General features: G+C 45.5%; 1 protein-coding gene across 10 annotated transcripts in view; it reads left to right on the plus strand.

Moving 5' to 3' along the window:
• LOC117739729 (phosphoinositide 3-kinase regulatory subunit 6) overlaps positions 1-19,103 on the plus strand; it is a 22,014-nt gene extending 2,911 nt beyond the window's left edge. Inside the window, exons 2-23 of one of the 10 annotated variants that reach the window (XM_034546150.1) lie at positions 3,235-3,339; positions 4,976-5,025; positions 5,545-6,385; positions 6,503-6,607; positions 7,190-7,281; positions 7,545-7,613; positions 7,798-7,930; positions 8,442-8,511; positions 8,639-8,837; positions 10,168-10,315; positions 12,039-12,125; positions 13,121-13,439; positions 13,688-14,014; positions 14,344-14,443; positions 15,005-15,127; positions 15,844-15,945; positions 16,116-16,218; positions 16,342-16,403; positions 17,051-17,141; positions 17,307-17,368; positions 17,492-17,598; positions 17,866-19,103. In XM_034546150.1, coding sequence (XP_034402041.1) covers positions 6,328-6,385; positions 6,503-6,607; positions 7,190-7,281; positions 7,545-7,613; positions 7,798-7,930; positions 8,442-8,511; positions 8,639-8,837; positions 10,168-10,315; positions 12,039-12,125; positions 13,121-13,439; positions 13,688-14,014; positions 14,344-14,443; positions 15,005-15,127; positions 15,844-15,945; positions 16,116-16,218; positions 16,342-16,403; positions 17,051-17,141; positions 17,307-17,368; positions 17,492-17,598; positions 17,866-18,022 — 2,514 coding nt within the window. In that variant the 5' untranslated portion in view covers positions 3,235-3,339; positions 4,976-5,025; positions 5,545-6,327 and the 3' untranslated portion in view covers positions 18,023-19,103. Of the gene's footprint in view, positions 1-3,234; positions 3,340-4,969; positions 5,026-5,544; positions 6,386-6,502; positions 6,608-7,189; positions 7,282-7,544; positions 7,614-7,797; positions 7,931-8,441; positions 8,512-8,638; positions 8,838-10,167; positions 10,316-12,038; positions 12,126-13,120; positions 13,440-13,687; positions 14,015-14,343; positions 14,444-15,004; positions 15,128-15,837; positions 15,946-16,115; positions 16,219-16,341; positions 16,404-17,050; positions 17,142-17,306; positions 17,369-17,491; positions 17,599-17,865 lie in introns of those variants that run through there. The other 9 variants (XM_034546143.1, XM_034546140.1, XM_034546146.1 and 6 more) reach the window with 9 other exon arrangements.
• Positions 19,104-19,339: the final 236 nt, after the last annotated feature.

Consider the following 19,339-nt stretch of genomic DNA (forward strand, 5'->3'; position numbering starts at 1 on the left):
CCCCAGGCGAGTTATGATAACTGTGTTGCGGACGAGTGTGCACTTCTGTGTCTGTCCACGGCTAATCTCACTTTCTGCAGCACAATATTTTGTGCGGCCAGTCATGGCTGCACGCTCAAAGACCTCTCTTGGTTGCGGTGACTCGCATCTCTCTCAAAACGTCTTTCATTGCCTGCATTATGCCTTGAGTGCCTTCTGACTCACCACTGGTTGCAGACACAGATACACAGACGGCGGTGGTCTGAACTCTACTGAGTGCACCTGAGTGACGGCTCAAACAATGAAAGAATGTTTCAAAGTAGTACTTAATAAATACTATGCACATGTCGCAAAACACGTGCAGTTTGCTCGAATGAATTCGAAATTAAAATCTGTTAACAACAAAGTGATGGTTTGATTTATAAAGAATAATCATTAAAGCATTGAGCCGTAGCAAAGGACAAAATCTGCTATGAGTAGATCAAAAAGGGATGCCTTGTAAAGTCAGCCCACGTGAGGCCAGCGGTGGATCTGACACAGTGCATCACAAGGGAGTCTTCGGTCTTCGGACAGAGAAGGAGTTTGGTAAAGTAAAATGAGATTTTGCAAACTGGTTTCTCTCACACGCAATGCACCTAAGACTTGGCAATCAATTAGTTTTCAAATTGTGTTTTCAGAGGACTAACTGAGCTGACCGGTGGTTGTGCTGCAGACACAAATAACCGGTAGTGAGGGCCTGTCGAGGAGTTCCTCCTGCTGCTCAATAAGCCCCGGTCTCCCTTTTCTCCCCTTTGTGGTTTCAGAAAGACGTAGTTGGACGGAAGACGGATCCAATGGACTCCACCATGTCTTAACACTGGGGACGAAATGCGTGTGTGCCTTCAATCAATAATCAAAACAATAATTAGTTGAGGCGTGGCGGCTTTATTTCTGCTGCATTTGGTACTTTCGTTCAATGGAGAGCTTTGGCCCTCGCCGGCTCCACGCGCCCATTGCGGTATACAACGTCATTACAAAACGCCCTAAACTCCACTACACACGGCAGCTCCCAAAATGCAGACAGCCGCAGACTCTCTCCAACATGGGACGCGTGGAGTTAGGAATAGGAAAACAAACTTGGCAGTACCTGTGGGCTCCTTGGAAAGCAGTCTCCCATCGTGACTTCAGGCCAAGTGTGTGTGTGTGTGTGCAGATCTATTTCTGCTGCTGATCATGCCTATGTGACGCACTTGGTGCATCCTGTGCTTGGAGCAGTTGGATCGCTTTCCACCCAGTGACCTCCCGTGACCGTTTAGCACTACCACTGCTACTGCGTTGCCTCGCCGGGCCCACTGTGGACAAATAAGGTCCGCTGCGTGGTGGAGACTGGCGATCCACAGGAATCCTCACATTTTTCCAATGCACAGACTTTTTCATGTTATTTCTTCTCTCTTCTCAAACTGTCCAGGAGCTGTAAGCCAAAGTCACAACAAAACTATAACAAAACGGTCTTTTCTTACTCAGTCAGAGGATTGATCGAAAACATGAATCATTCACACTCCGGGTTCCCCCACAGCTCTCTGGTTATCCGCAGGCCTTCTGTCCGAGGCCGCCGCTGCATCTCGGGGAACAATGCTGGCTTTGTTCATTTTATCCGCGATAAGAACGGATTTAGAAGTATTTCATGCATGAAGAATGAATCTATTCACTATTCCAAAAACACTGATGGACATTAAAGAAAAGTGGTCATGCGTGTTTCAAATTGACTGCAAACGTTTCTTTAAGGCTGCAGAAGAAGAAACGCCGTTGTATTATCAATGTGCGCTGAATCCACGTGTGTGTACGCGCTCGTGTGTGACCCAGTAGGATGTACAGCAGTGAGTCTGTTTCACTGCAACGTATCCTCACTTCAGTTCGTATGATATCTTATGCAAAGTTTTCCCTGCCACAGCCACCAACACGTGTCATTAGTGACATGCGTATGGTCTTTTGAATAAGAACAAACGCATGAAATTAGGTTTAAGTTTAAGTAGGTTTAAGTACCAGAAGGAAAAGATCGTGAAATTCTTAGTAACTTTAAGGCAACGAAACTAGTTATGTTCAGGAAAAAGATAACTACGGAATTTTGTTGTTACTGAAGTACGCAAGTTTTAAGACAAATGCATCATCTTCTCGTTTCACACGGGGAACAAACAACATGCTCTGTTTGCACAGTGCATTTGTGTTCCACCGGAGTTTATTGTTAACAACTCCTTAACTCACACATGTTGCCTACATGCCACATCCTCTGACCCCTGACACCCCTAATGGACCGATAAACCCAGTTATCGCCATCACAGACCCCACAGAAGGGATCGCACACACACACACACACACACACACCTCGGGAAACCCCTTTTGTATCTCCACATCTTCCTCTTGCCTGATGATGGATTTAGCACACTCCACACAGCAGCATACACCGTCACCTTGTCCATCCACACCTCTGATTGCTGGAAGTCATATTTACACCAACTCCTCCAATCAGAACATTTCCTTTTTAGTTTATTTATGACATTTCTTTTAAATGACACATTCATCTGTTTGTGGCTCGTTTTAGAGCATTATTATATATGTTTTATTATCATGTTATTATATGCAGCCCCTCAGGAGAACATAATCTCTGGTCAGTCAGGCCAGCCAGGTTTACAGAAACACACACGTGCACAGGCACGCGCACACACACATTCACCGGTCGAAGAGGGCTTCCTCATATTGTCTAGCATGTTGATGCAGGAAATCACTTTGATTGATATCCCCCCCGATGCTCACACTGAATTAAACGTTTCAGGCATGTACTTGCAACTTTTGAATGTGTGTGTGCGTGTGTGTGTGTGTGTGTGTGTGTGTTTCTGTCCCCTTTTGGTCTCAGTCAACTCAGGTTTCTGTGCTCGGTCAGACATTTTTTTCAAATGCTTTTTCATGCCGGAGGACTTATTTTCCAAGCAACATCTCTGGTGAACACAAGCCTTTGTGTGTCTGCGTGGTTGTAATGAAAAAAAGACGACAGGAGACCGTTTTAGGTGTTTGTTTTTGTTACTTATTAATGGCTCAAATGTAAACTCATAGCTTTTCTTGAAATTTTGTCTATCCACATTCATATTGTCATATTTGTTGTATCTCCTTGAGAAAGCAAAACAAAAGAAGAGGAATTTCATGGTGGCCCACATAGTTTGCAACATGTATTTCCTTATGAGAAACTTCAAGTACTTCTGTATTTATTTATTTTTTCTTCAGGTATTGCTTCCTCGCTATATGGGGAAGAAACTCTGCAGGTGCTTTCCTCGGTCTTCCACTTTCTCCAGGTCTATATGTAAGAGAGGATGAGACACACCATGCTAGGTTGGGGATTTCCAATCACACACACACACACACACATACACACACACAACCCCTCCCCCACTGCAGCACCACTTCTCTCTTGATCTGCGTACAAACGCACTTCCACGCGCCGCTGTCAGGTCCTTCCTGTTTTATTCATTTCTGCGCCTGAACGGAAATGAGCGCTTTTGTTTTCGTTTTTTTTTCCGGGGGCCGCATTGTTTGAGAGACTCCGGCTGACCGCCGCGATGCACCGGGAAGGTGTCGACAGATATGTATCATAGAGGGAACTCTGATCGGGGAACCAATTCACATCAACCGTAAATAGTCAACAGTCTTAGGGGACGTTTGCTGCACTGGCATGCGGCCTTGGCATCGGCCAGCGATTTCAGCTCGTGGTCTATATCTAGGAGCACTTTTTTCTGGCCATTTGACGGTTTAGTGGCCAAAGAAACAATGTGTGCTGTTCAAGTAATGGATGTTCTAGTCAGTCCGTACCTGAACACTCGTGGCTTGTTCAAATGATGGAAGACGATGTGTTGCTGCTGATTTGACCCTGATTGGAGACGTCTAACTTTTAGATATATTATCCGTGCCTTGTGAATTGCATTGCTCTCACCTCGGTGTCCACATACCCGGTGTGTGCAACTCTGGTTTTCGTTTGTTCAAACTCATATTCCCTCTCGACTCCCTGGTGTTTTAGAACATTCTTTGTGTCAAAGAGATGCACAGAAATAGCATGACGGTTATTTTGTGTTTTTGAAAAGCTTGCTTTCCTTCAGAAATCTTTCTGCAGACTGTGGTTTTTCCAAGCTAGTTATTTTTAAAGGTTGTGAATGATGTGATGGATCTATTTTTAAGCTTTTCTAAACTCTGCCTCTCGGTCACTCTGGTTCACTCTCTCTCTCTCTCTCTCTCTCTCTGTCTCTCTCTCCCTGTTGGCCCATCTAAATATAGAGTGGTGTCTGCCCACTCATTCTGACAGAGAGGAAATGCTTTGTGTGTGTGTATGAGGGTGTGTGTGAGTGTGTGTGTGTGTGAGTGTCAGCTCCTACGCTGCATTAATAGTTCCCATCAGAAAAGTAGAAACTGTAAGTTTGCAATGCGTGGGCCAGAGTCCACATGGGTGCACTTGGATGCCCTTTCCACGTGCATGTTATAGCAACGCAGTGTGTATGTTTCTCGTGCTTGCGTTTGCAGTCGGAGGGGGGGGTGACAGACAGAAAGAGACGAGAGTGATCACACCAGAGGCAACCGGAAACGTGTGGTCAGACAGGCAGCGTTCGTCAGCGCTGTTAGCTGCTCGTTTTCTGAAAGCGCAGCTTTTTGTTTTGGGGTTGGGTCGAGGTTAATCCATCACACACAATTCTTTCATTGTACACACGCAGCTTGTGGAATGACCACTCAGCGCTGTGTGTGCGTGCGTTCGTGCGTGCGTGCGTGCGTGCGTGCGTGTGTGCGTGCGCCAACATGAAAGAGAGCAATGAAACTGGACTGAAACAGGTTATGACTCTATGACACCTGCACAAACAAACACCCCCCCCCCCCCCCACCCCCCACACACACTTTTTCCTCACTTGCCTGTGTGTGTGTCTCTCTCTCTCTCTCTCTCTCTCTCTGTGTGTGTGTGCGTGTGTGTCTGTGTCACACTTGTTAGTTTCAGTACAGAGAGCGTTGCGTGTGGATGGGAAAGCTCTGCAGGACCGAGTAAGTCTCCATGATATTATTATCTCTCCTCTCCTACATCTGTTGGGATTTGACGGCTAAACTTTCATAATGGGAGCAGTTTTTCTGCCTCGTGTGACGTTCCAGATGCACGTTGATGACATTTTGATTCAATCTGTTTGGTGTGCTGAGAAACAAACAAGTTCCGTTAGGCGAGAGAGAGCATGGTTTCTGATGTTTAGTTTCTGTGACTGAGGCTTTCTTATGTTTAACACAAAGATTGTGATCAGCGCCATGAGCTCTCGTATCAAGATGGTGTCAGTATGTTGGGAGCAGAGCAGTTTAAAAAAAAACAATGTGTGTTTTAAGAATTTGCCCAAAAGCATGAAAGTCATCATCCGCCCCTCTGCATTCACACGCTGCAGAAAGGTCCGTTACTGTGGCAACAAGCGCTGTGTGTTGTGTTTTTGGGGCGGCTTATTTGTGTTGGTTGTATTAATTTCATCATGAAGGATTGGAAAAGAGTCATTATGGTGATTTCTTTCTCTATTTTTTGTTTAGATAAATGCAGATTTCACTATGAATTTAGTGTTGCGAAAGGTTTGAGAGGTGACTCACAAACCTGTGTGGGACCCGAGATAAAGTAAGTGGGTTGAGCTTTGAAGTTATTTATAGGAACACTTTTTTACAGCGGTGGGAAGGGTGAGCGTGGGACAACTGCACCTTGTGCGTCGGTAGGTGTGTGTGTGTGTGTGTGTGTGTAAAGGTTCTCTTTACAATAGTGGAGTAATGTCTGCCTGCACATGGAATGATATCGCCCTCCCTCTGTGTGCGTTGTGACACAAGCTTCTCTTTGTGCCGTTTGACACCGACCAAGAGGCCACAGCCGGGCCTCTTGGTCGGTGTCATTTGAGCGTGCCCCACTAGCATCGCTGCACTGCGCTCATCAACAGTTGGAGCTGATGGCAAAAAAAACAACTGGTAGCCCCGTTAGCCGCCAACGCCACGTTGAGAGCCGCGTGGAGGCAACCGATAGGCTCCGACTTGGTGTCACCGTTAAAAACACTGAACTTTTGGATTCCACTGGATGAAATGTTGACCGGAGGCAATGACGTTCTCGCACATCGAGATGATGTTATTGTCACATTATTGAGAGTTTTAAATCGCTTCATTCCATGTGAGAGAAACAGTCATCGCTGAACCCACATCCACGGTCAGCCACCACAAAGGAGGCCGGCTCTCCGACCGCTTGGCGTTTGAACCTCGGACTAAAATGGCCGACACGTTCTGTCTGTGTCTTCTTCTCTCTGCTGACAGATGATAGACCCACAATGCATGTGAGACATGACCAACAAGGCCCCCCGGGATAACGCAAGCAGCACGTGCAGCATGGAGCCGACAGGTACGTACAACACACACACACACACACACACACACACACACACTGGATCTCCCTCCTGCACACATGCATCGGTACATTTGCAGACTGAAACACTCAACCGCTCATCTTTTTTGTCAGCCGGCTGCTCGGCCATTGTTCCAGAGCCAGAACTCTACCGCAGCGTCATGGCTGTGCTGCCCAGGGAAGCGGACAACCAGCAGCCCCAAGACTGTCTCAACAAAGGTAGAGTAGATCTACTTCAACACTCTGAAATAATGTACGAGTGTCAAGACGTTTAGTTTTTTGGTATCCGTCTCTGCTCGCATGTAATATAAGAGATCTTACAAACAACATCATCTGAGTATGCCACAGGGTCTTAACTGGATCTTGATGGTAAAGGCAGTTCAATGCGTTCACATTCACTGCTTGCTCAATACATCTGTATGTGTGGTGTGTCGACGTCACCACACTTACTGGATTCTCTGCTACAGACTTTTCACACAGCCTTTCTGTGTGTGTTTTTCTGCATCCAAAGCAGCTCCTCCCCATAAACCTACAGATATTTTTCCTGAAGCCAGCCTGCTAGTGTTAATCCCACTGTGCAACATGCTGTTCAGTCATCAGACATATTTCAGAGTAGCGCCGTCAAGGAGACACACATTTAGCGAGTCTGTGAGAGCCCCGTGGAAATGTTGCACCTGTTAATGGTGTGTGTGTGTGTGTGTGTGTGTGTGTGTGTGTGTGTGTGTGTGTGTGTGTGTGTGTGTGTGTGTGTGTGTGTGTGTGTGTGTGTGTGTGTGTGTGTGTGTGTGTGTGTGTGTGTAGGCATGCTGAGGTGGACACTTCATAAGAAGGTTCAAAACAATCCTGCGAGCGGCTTATCTCTGGTGTGGGTGCTGATAAAAGAGCTGGAAAAGGTACAAGATGTCAGCAGTGGCTCTGTTAACACTTTGAGTGCAAAATCTGTGTCTGGCTCGCTTTATCTGGTTGATTTGATATTTACCGATTTGGAATTGAATTGACTGACCATGAACCCTATTTATTATTCGCCAACAATAATTTGAGTTAATCAACTAATCGTTTTATATATGAAATTTGAACAAACGCAAGCGCCACGTCTTTTACGTTATTTCTCTGCCGAAGAACTAATCGGCTGACTGAGTGCGTGTCTCCTCTGCAGGCTGAGAGATGGGACTCTCGCAAAAGCATCATCCCTCTGCTCCACACACTGATGTATGCCATCATTCAGGTACGGTACAGATTGACGGAAAAGTTTCAGCACTGGAAGAGGAATGTTGTTTGTTTTAGTCGTGAGCTTCCTCATACTTGAATAACAGCAATGTATTATCCGCTTCCTGTAAAAATCCCAACATTCTTTTTCTTTCTTTCCGGCATTAGTTGTAATGATCGTGTGTTTTGTGTTGATATTCCAGACAGCATACATTCCAGATGAACTGTACAAGCGGGTTTACGACTTCTGTAAGAGACTCCTGATCTACCCCCATCCCTACTGCACCGTGGGCCTCAGCTACACGAGGCGGATCAAAACTGAACGCTCCGTTCCAGGTAATATCCAACGCTCTGCTCGACGTTTCAGTCCAATTTTAAAACGGGAGGCGATTGGTTTGTTTCTTTCTTCCTGCCAGAGGAGCTAATCTTGTCATCAAACACGGTCGACAACTATATATAAGTAACTGGTAATTATTTTTGACACATTTATATGCTGCTCTATTACATCTGCCTTTATTGCTGGTGATGGACAAAGGAAATCATATTCTAGTTCAAAGATGACGCATTTGACCATAATTGCACGCTGTCACTTCAAACAAACCAATGCCTCAGATGGGTCAATCAAAATATGAATTATCACACATGCTTTTTAATAAAGACGGGAATTAATTGACTGAGACCAGCGTACACCGCAGACTTTAGCAGCCAGTAAGGGCAGATGAGCAGATGCCAGATCTTACTGTACTGTGATGTTTAATGAACTGATCATTTATCAAGCACGTGTCCGTTTATCCACAGGAGGATTTGCAACCACACACTGCTGTTAAATTTCCATTTTGATCCACAGGTCTGATGTACCAGAGGATGGTCACAGCCGAGCAGAGACTAAAAAATGAGCACTATCCCTTTCAGGAGAGGTGAGTCATGAATACAGAAAACAATTTATCAGAAGAAGCCTCGGGGCATTAGAGAGTTGCCAAGGCTTGTTCTATTTCCTCGTACTGCCGCATGTAGTCAAACCGCCGTTGTGTAAACCCCCTGCAGGGTCTTCGTCCTGGCCGACCCTGAAGTCTTCTCTGGCTCTTTGGGAAAAGTCCTGTCGGGTGATATTGAGACGTCCGCCTCAGCTGCAGATGGATCTCCGAGTCCCCTCGATCACATGTGCCGTGTGGTCCAACACTCCATACAGGCTGCTTTAGGAGCGGAGCAGTGCCACGGGCCCAAACTGGCTCGAGCGCTGAAGGTCAGTGGGAACCGCACCGAGCTGTTCGGGTGTGTCACTGCCTTCTCCTTCCAGCTCAGGGTGTCGCTGCCACATTTCTCTGTCTATTTCCTTATTTTGAGTTTGGCTCTCTAATAACCCCGTCCTCGTACCGATACTCGGTGTGCAGAGTAAACGGGAACGCTTTCCGCATGCTTTTCCTTTTCTCTTATCTAGTTGCAGCCTGACTCAGAATTCACTTAATCATCCTCTTCCAGTGTGACTTGACTAGGAACGCTTTTGTAAGTGTTGCTCTAATAAATGTGCTGAATGAAAAATATGTTTTTTTGCTAGTAACCTGGACATGACTGACTTCTTCACTAAATCTTCTGACATGGCAGTCCCCCTCTAGGAAACTTCATTTCATCCTATTATAAACCAAAATCCCTTTCTGAATACATCTGAAGAAGCAAGTCGACCATGCAAGCAACGAGCATCAACCACTCCTGACACTTATTATGTGTATAAGTCAGGGCTGTCCCGGGGCTTTGGAGCTTCAGTGGGTAGCATTGGCGAACCATATCAATCTCTTTCACACATATTGCACACATATGCACCCTCACACACATACACATAGAGGAAAAGAGAGAGGCGGAGAACCTCCTACTCGGTCAGTAAGAGAAGCAGATATACAGTTTCCTCAACCTGGCAGACATTATTTACTTATATTGTTAATTATAATAACAATGCAGCTCTACAGTAAGAAAGTAATGTTATGCATGACATGCTGCTTCTCTCCTCTTTAGTCTCCAGTTGATCTGTGAAAGATTGTCATTAAATCTGGTTGTCCAGTCTATTTCACAACATCTCTTTATGTTTTTAGCAGTTTCTTTTTCTCCACGTGAATGCACAATTGCATTTGCTGACGACTGCCGTTCAGGAGGGAGTGAATGACCCTTTGTGCTCACTTCTGTACAAGTTCCGACCAGAGTGACTAAAGTTGAGAGGAGCGTCAGCAGAATGCAGTCGGGCGACATTTTTGGTGATGGCAGTAACTTTTTCAGTTTTTTTTTTCTTCTTCTCCTGGATTAAAAATAGTTTGAGAGTCCCTGCCTCAAATACGTGCTGTGTAAAACATCCTGAATGAAGGTCTGTTGGTGGAAGTGTCTCCTGGCACCGATCCTAAAGTAACACCTCGGCAGGACGCACACAAGGGCAGAAACGCACACAAACAAGCGCACCACTGACCCCTCATCTCTTTGCTATTAATACAGACTCTGTGTGTGTGTGTGTGTGTGTGTGTGTGTGTGTGTTTTCTTCCTGTGTGTGCATGTGAGTTCACCCGCGCATGTGTTTGTGTGTTTCGGGACAGGACATGGGTCAAGATGTCGAGTCGCACTTTCATGAAGTGTTGGCGGCTCTGGAGCAGAGCGCGGAGGAGGGCAGCAGAGGGGAGGGGGGAGCGCTGAGGAGCCGTCTTCAGCGGCTGTACAGCAAGATCGTCCCGGACGCAGACTCAGGTAGGAGCTCCCCGAAGCGGGACACACACAGCTTCGCCGTCTGAGGCGTACCGCAACTTATTGGTGTAGGCAAGCATCAATGAAGGAAGAAAAACCACACGGACCGCGAGTCAAATGGGAAAGAAGGGAAGCAGCAAGAGACGAGGCTGTGGCCGTGTTGGATGACGTTCTAGCAACTTACCTGATACAGAAATACTCATTATTTGTGTTTATATTGCACATCAGTCCTATCCTCATTGGTTTGCAGTCTGCCGCTTCGGCACAGATCACAAACGGCGTCACGTCTCACAAATCAGCGTTGCTGGAAAAATGTAGTTGTCCCCCGGGAGCTCTCACTTGCTCATGTATTTTAAGAAGGTTGTAAAGACTGGCAGTTGTTTTTAAAGAGTGAAACGTGTCCAAATTAATTGGAGAGGGAATTACCTCTACATTACATTACCTCTACTTTGCTGACCCCTGGCATACCGTACAGTCACAGGTGTCATCGGGGAGCACGACACGCGCCACGTCACCATTTCGCTGAACCACAGCAGCCAGCCAGCCGATCTGGAACGAAGAATATCCATCCTGCTCCATCAATCACCATGGAAGTAGGCCTCGGGGCGTCATTGTGTTTACTTTTACAACAGAACTCACTGCCCTGATTGAGCTGGTGTTTGTGTATAAACTCAACTCAATCATATCGTCCTGCCAACGTCAAAAGGCCACGTTCTGTCCATCACTTCTATGAGCAGGTTTTGCTATGAGGAGACCTGTACCTTCACATCCACAACCAGAATGACCGACTGGCTGTTACCAACACCGGCATCAGCTTGGCCTAATTATTACTTCTGGCTTTGAGTCAATCTGCGGACGATCAACATGCATGTTTCCGGCCTTGTTGCTGTCCCTTTAGTGACCTTTCGGGCTTCTCAGCAGCGTGATCCACCAAAAGAAATGCAAAACGTCCAAATTATGGTTTAACTTTAATGCAATAAAAAGAAAGAAATAGAAAAAAAGCTTTTCAAGGAGCTCTGTAAAAAAAGAAAGGTAAAGATCAAAATCCACGATTCCAATGAAATCTCTTACGTTCAGCGATGTGAGACATTTTTGTAGATAAAGTTTCCAGCATGAGAGCCCAAATTCTGCCGTCTCTGTATACCACACAGTGAGGTGTCTCAGACTTTGTATTCATTTGATCTGCTATCAAGTCAGATTTACTGAGGATGATTATGGCATAAAATCTCCCTCCTCTTCTTTTCAGATGCCTTCCAGCACTATTTCTATTTTTACATTTATTATAAGAGCTTTCGGCCTTTTTTTGCTTATTTCGATATTCGTATTTAAGTCAAACTGCTTCAGTGTCCTGTTCAAGCACACATTGCACATTGTGATGGACATGTTTTCTATGTCCTCGACACACTGGCTGTCACTGAGATCAAACATGTGACCATGCCTCTCCATTTAGCGGCTTCCTGCACGGCCAAATCAGTCGAGTCGGTCGACTGTATTATATTTTTTATATTCCGGATATCTATTTCCGTGACATCCACTCGTATCATGTCAGCGACCCATCCGATGAACCTGCTCCCCCCTCACCCCAGCTGGGAGGTGGTGGACAGCAGTGTTCACAGACAGGATGTTGTGGGGGTTGGGGGGGGTGTTTTTGTTTTGAGTGTCATTGTGACAGTCTTGGTCTCTTCCTATTGCTCTTCCTCCATTCGTGTGTGTGTGTGTGTTGCAGAGCCATTGTCCAGTGGACGACTGTGCGACTCCCCTCTTCCGAACCCAGAGATGAGCTTCCACATGTGGACAGAGGAGCTGGATATCTGTGAGTGTAACTGGAACCTGTGAGGGGGTCTAGGAAGTTAGTCGGCTCAACCGAATTAGGCTGAAACTGGATTCATCTCCTCAAAACTCAACTGGATTAGGGAACCAGAAATAAATGGGAAATCATACAGGTAGAAATCCCTTTTGATAATGAAAGTGTATTCACCAACAGCAGCCTCACGAGATGGAGGATTCATTCCAGTTTGGCCTCACAGAGCTTTTGAAAATCATTCTGAAATATGTCGCAAATGACTATAGTAGAAGTGTGAGGCCTTTTTAAAGTACAAACATCAAGTTTTGAGAGGAGGCCCACCGTCTTTAAAAAAATGGCTTATCAGAGCTGGACTCGCTTGATGTGCCAAACTGATTAAACCCGAACGGATTTGAATTCAATCAATGACTGTGAAACTGAGTGTGACCGGGACATGTGCACGTTTACAGTATGGTCTTTATGTCGCACGGTGAAGGTGTAAACCGCCATAATCAGTGGGAGCTCTGATATCTACATGTGGTTTTAAAACCTTTTAAAAAAATGTAAAAAAAAAACAAACATCACAAGGCAGGCGCTGGCCAAATGTGGGCACACTGTGTGAATAGAATCATCAGATGGGAGCAGCGCAGACATCTGAAACACCCAGAGCCTCCTTCCATGTGCACGGATGAGTTCTTTCCCTGAGGAAGAGCAGGCGTGTGTGTGTGTGTGTGTGTGTGTGTATGTGTGTGTGTCCTGCAGCTCCAGAACAAAAAGGGTTACACAGAAAAGTAAAGTCTGCATGTGAAGCAGGGCATGTGCTTGTGTTCCAGTCCAGAAGCATTATGACTGCTGAACTGACACACACACACACACACACACACACGCACACGCACACGCACACGCACACGCACGCACACGCACACACAGAGAGAGAGAGAGAGAGAGAGAGAGACGTAATCTGTGCTGTGGTTTGTGGCGACCTCTGGATTACGCGCCACTGACGAGCGCTGATGTGTCGACAGGGCGAGTGCTGGCCAGGTGGTTTCGATCCAGCTCCCTGTTGGACCAGTTCTCCCTCAGCCAGGAGCAGGACGACTTGGAGCTGGGTGAGTCGCCATCCGACATGACGCCGTCCGACCTGACGCCGTCCGACCTGACGCCGTCCGACATGACGCCGTCCGACATGACGCCGTCCGACATGACGCCGTCCGACATGACTCGCTACTCCGTCATGTCCAACGACAGCGGTATCGAAAGAGACCTCCCCCACGGCGCCGATGCCTCCCTGTCGTCATCTCTGGACTCTGCCGGCATGAGTGCATCATGGGAACAGGGCAAAAGGTAAATCGAGTACCGCTTAGTTTACGTTAGGATCGATGATGCCCGCTGCCCGTTTTGTGTATTTTACCTCATTTGCAATCTCTGTAGTCATTTACTGTAGGTCACTTGATTTCTTGCGCAAAGATTTAAGCGTCTTTAACTGAGCTCCAGAACGTCATGGGATCCGTCGAGGCGTTGCCGAGCCTCACGTCATTCTAAAATGATTAGGTCTTTGACTATAGCAGAAACAACCTTCTCCGTTTCCCCAGCGAGCAAGAGTCGGGCAGGTTGTCCCGGCGCGGGGGCATGAAGATGAAACCGTCGGTGAAGGACAGCATGGTGCTGATGCAGGACACCCTGGAGCAAGACACGAGCCTCGGCGGAGGAGGAGGAGGAGGAGGAGGAGCAGGAGCAGGAGGAGCAGGAGGAGGAGGAGGGAGGGGAGGGAGGGGAGGGGCGACTCTACAGAGGCGGGCAGGAAGCAGCGCGATGCAGAACCCCTTTTTCAAGCAGCAGAGACACTTTACTGCCAGGATAGTCGCCATGGGAGACGACAGGGTGCTGGGTCGCCTGGCCAAGGCCTACTTCTGCTTCAGGTGATGGACCACGAAGCTTCTTTCAAAAACAGCTGGATTATTGTGTCTGACTGAGCTGAGATTTATTTATTTTATATAACTTTATTACACCGTACTGTAGTTGTTTTGTATCATTTTCTGAGATCTGCACGTTATCATTTATTTTTTCCCCACAACGTTACCTTTCAGAAAGTGATTGCGAGGCGGGCGAGTTTTCAGCTTTTAGTTGCAGAAAGTGAAAATGTGGTTTTCCATTATTAGTCCCCCTATATTGTCGTTACTCATCACCCTACGCAGCGATGTGTTCGCTTGATAACGTGACACGAATACATGTCATGTGCTCTTTGCAGGAAAAGGGAAGCACGGAGGCGTTTTCTCACAATGAAAGTAAACCTCCAGTTTTACTACATCCCTGTTTGCCAGGCAACAGCTCCCATCTCCTCGATCAAGGTGAGGCCACTTCCCCTTGTCCACGCACCATCGGTTTGTTGTTGCGTGAGAGTCAGGGCACCTCTAGAGATAACAAAACAAATGGCCTCCTTCGTAACGTCACAACGGCTGATCACACAGTAATGCTGTAGGGACGTGAAACGATGCCTAGCAATGATGTGACGAGATTTTGGGATGGATAGATGTGCAAAATAAATACATTTGTTTCCGAAAAAAAAAATATATATATATATATATATATATAAGCATATATATATATATATAATGTGTATATATACACATATATAATATATGTGAATATATATATATATATATATATATATATATATATATATATATATATATATATGTGAATATATATATATATGTGTGTGTGTGTGTGTATATATAAATATAGATATATAGATGTAGAGAATTTTTTTTTTTCCTGTGTGAAATCTACGAAAAATTTGTCAAAGAAGAACCAGAAGGAGTGAAAACACTCCAGTAAGAAACCCCCAGGCTCACTGCTGTTAATTTGATGTATTTTTGGTTCTCTCTTTCATGTTCCTTCCTTTCTAGGAAAACCTTGATCAATCCAAGGAAAATCTCTGCACTCTTGGTTCCTACTTGAGCATGGTGGACCCGTGGTACAACTCCAACATCAAGAGTTTAGGCAGCATGATCCCCAAACTGGCGAAGATGGTACAATACACTTTTACACAGCAGCCCTATGTTCAATACATCCTTTGTTTGTGTTTGGGGGACTTGTGAGAAAGAAGAATTCTCTGCAGTTTGGATACTTGCATATTTTCTCCCCTCCACTAGCTTGACTCGTCTGAATGACGTACATGTTTCAGTCAAACATGAAGTGGCAGCTGTTGAAAACACCGGATTCTGCATAACATCTTTTACGGCGATTTCATCGAAACACAGCTACTGTGAAAGATGTAATAATATATAAATAGTTTAAGAATGAAGAGATGATTTCTGGAAATGCTTGTTTTGTTCTCGTGTTGACCTTCCTCTGTTATGCTCATACTTTGTCCGCCTTGCAGCTCCTGAATTGAAGTTTCTCTCTTTCACTAAACTAAAACAGGCTCAATTGCCTGGTCTTCCCACTGTTCTATAAATAACAATAATTCACACAAAGTAAGATCTGAAAATATGTTTGTTTTTTTTAAACTAGCAAAAAAAACAACCAGCAATTTACTCAGCTAATCATCACAGGGTGCATTTTTAAAAGTTTGATGTGCACATTGTGTTTTGAAGTCATGTGATATACGTTCTCTTGCTTTACGGAGTCTGTCACCTTTTCGTGAGTCAGTGTTCACGTCATGTGACCCAAATGAGTTTGTGGTTACAACAGAGTGCAGACGGGAAGATTAATGTTTCATGACTTTTGTCTTCTCTAGCAACAGATGAACCCGGCGAGGCCAAAGGAGCCCTTTGTGCCCGATGTCATTTCCTACTACGTTCGGACCGGCCAGCAGCCTGTCTACTTCACCATCTACTTTGTTAAGGTATGTATGATATAGTTTATGTGCCATTTATGTGTGTGTGTGTGTGTGTGTGTGAGGGCTACAAGCACAGTGTGCTCTCCCCAACCGGAAGCATCGACTGAGCTTCTTAACAATAGGTTATGTGATTCACATTTTTCAAATGTCGTTGAGTTGTTTTTTTCCTCTATTAGATCACTTTCACCAACATGAAAAAGGTTCCCGTGGAAGACGTGTTTCTCACCCATCTGGAAATGGAGTTGCCGGAGTTCAGACTGATCTCAGCGTCACCTAGAGGTGAACTGGGTGAACGTGAACATCATTTTTTACCAATGTCGTCTTTCGTTTTTTGTACAAACCTGCCTGTCCATATATATTTGTACACAACCATGTTCAACAACATGCCTGTCTCTCAAACAGATAAGCAGAAGAAGAGTTTGGGAGAGGTGTGCGGGGCGGTTGTCTCCTTGAATTACAGAAAGGTATGTTCGTTTTGAGTGTGCTCCTCCGTGTCTGTCCACGGCCAAGAACAAACCGCATTGTATGTTGTGGTTGCCGTGACTCACACTTTCTCGAAACAACCTTTTTATTGTCTGTTTTATACCGCCACTGACTCCTCGCTCACAACGCTACGAGACACAGTGGGAGTGGGGAGGACAAACTGTAGACTGTCTTGTGTTTGGGGGAAACTGAACGACACACACAGCTGATTGCATCGCCGCAGACAAAGTTACGTTGGGCCTTTTTACTGGGCATCAACCTCAAGTTCATAAATGCACATAAAAAAAGCAAAGAATAGACATGACGCCTAAAAGAATAAACGCTCGGAGTTGCGTTTGCACCCGTGAAATGGAGCTCAAGCAGCAGCAGCCATTGCAGACTCACCTGGCGGAGACCTGCACTCAGTCTCACCTTTCTGGTTTCCTTATTAGATTACTGCCACATGCCTCATCAATTACTGGAAGAACTGCTCCGAAATATGGCGTTGTGTATCGTGTTGTTTGTGTGCGATGTGTGAATGCAAAAGTCTTGAAACTTGCATGCTTTGTGTGTGTGTGTGTGTGTGTGTGCGTGCGTGCGTGTGTGTGTGTGTGTGTGTGTGTGTGTGTGCGTGTGTGTGTGTGTCCAGGTGACATTGAGTGGCCGAGACTTTGACAAAGGAATGTCGGTCAGGATGTCAGGTGCTCAGATCTCTGCTATTCCCTCCAATGAGGCAGAAGGTTCAGTATTATTATTATTATTATTATTATTATTATTATTACACATGCAGCATTCAATACTCAGACCCCACTGTATGCTTTAAATTTAAAAAATAATTTAAAAAAATTCTAAATATATATCATGACTTTGTCTTCTTCTTCTGCTCCCTATTTTCTCTGCCATAGATCTGAACTGTTTGACCATGACACTGAATGAATCTCCAACAAAAAGCAAAAACAGCGCTGTGGTGAGTCGAGGCGATACGTGGATAAGCCTCACGTAGACGGCTTATGTTAAAACAACTCACAGAATGTACGCGATCTATTCGACGATAAGTCCTCTCACCACCTTTTTACTTTGAAATTCCCAGGACTCAAAGATTCGGTCCAACAACATTAAGATTCGCACGTTGGAGAGTCGCCCGTTCACTGTGACGCTGGACAGAGATTGTCGCAGGAGCTACACAGATGTGCAGAGGTACGAGAGTCTAGCCCAGTAAACGCCATAAAAAGGTCTGGTGTAGGCTAGAAACATTATTATTGATTGCCAACGTTGCTGACAAAGAGCACTATCAGAACAAAGAGATCTCTTATTCTTCTTTTTTTAAGTGGAACCCTACGGTGTGGATATTAAATTGCTCTGTCAGGGTCTAGTTTGTTCCACACCTGGATATGCACCCCTTTCTCCCTGTGGACCCAGTTTCTGTGCACTGATGTCTCCGTCTTCAACCTGTTTGTGTTGCAGCATCGAGATCTCCCCGTGTCTCGATCCCGGATACTGCGTCCAGAAAACCATTCGTTCCAAATTCAAGTTGGGAGAGGACAAAGACGCCGGACTGAGCAAATACATGAACAAAGGACTCCCGCTACCCATCAACACATTCGCCGGCATCATCACCTGACGTGGCGCAGCGGCCCTGCAGAGAAACTTGAGAATTAGCACCGTCAGCGCTGTGCTTTGACAGTCTGCCACGCGGACGGACAGAAGGCCTTCGAGGCGCACTGAGCTGCTCCTGGAAACAACCAATCGGTTCCCTCCGCCGGGTTTGACTGGCATGAACGAAAAAAGACTATGAATCAAAGCAACACATGCATACTAGTGTTACCTCTTGTAGTTGATGGAAGAAGTTTCTTTTGACAGTAACGGAAACAAAGTTGCATCACACAGCGGGGTTATTGTTGGACTCCGAACAGTGTTTCTACTACTGTTATATATATTATATATTTTCTGTAAATCTACACAGTGTGGATTGCCAAAGAACAATACTGCCTGTAACACTAGAGGGACCGGCAGTAAGATAAAGGTATACATTTAAGAATTCAGGACTACTGATAATTGGATCACTAATCATGTGACCTCTGACCTCCATCCACTCACTGCCGTGTCGTGCGTGTGTTCGGTGATGCGTAAATGTCCTAAACTGAATCTAATTTGCACTATAGCTCCAGGTTTTGTATCCTTTTTTAAGGGAGCAATGGTGTGTAGGGCATGTAATATGATTACATGCGTTATTGCGTCATTAGTATACGCGGCGTAAATATGGAAAAGATCAAGACATTGTTTTTGTCACAGAATTATTAGACTACATACCCAAGAAAGTGTTTTTGATGCCGCCCCCCTCCCCTCCCTTGGGTATGATCTCAGGCAGTAAAGGTCAACCGCCTCTTAAACTGGATGTGATGTATTATTGAGCACACAACTTAAAATCGTGTGTGTGTGTGTGTGTGTGTGTGTGTGTGTGTATGTATGTATGTATGTATGTGTGTGTGTGTGTGTGTGTGTCTGTGTGTGTGTGTGTGTGTGTGTGTGTGTGTCTCTGTCTCTCTGCTAGCCCGGCAGGGTAAAAATCATGAAATTGATGATACATTTTGCACATAATTTTTTTTGAGGACGGCATTAAAAATCAAAATGTAATTGTGTAAATACATGACTTAGCTTTGTAAAACATTGTTGGTGTTTTATAATAAATGTGGTAAATCTCAGTGCTTTGTGTTTGAATAAACGGCGACAAGAGGAAGTGGATGTGAATAGTTTTGACGAACTGAAGTTTCTGCCCACCAGATGGCGCTATTTAGCTGCCATCTGCCCAGCTTGAGCACAGGTTGACACGGGGACGGTCCCGTGCGCTGCACACACACCCACCGACACATGCCGACAGCTGGTGAGCTGGAGCATCTCGCGCTCTCCACCTCTACAGGTTGGCGTCTGGCCGATGAGT

This window comes from Cyclopterus lumpus, chromosome 1 (assembly GCF_009769545.1).
Source record: "Cyclopterus lumpus isolate fCycLum1 chromosome 1, fCycLum1.pri, whole genome shotgun sequence".
In the NCBI taxonomy this organism is placed as follows: Eukaryota; Metazoa; Chordata; class Actinopteri; order Perciformes; family Cyclopteridae; genus Cyclopterus; species Cyclopterus lumpus.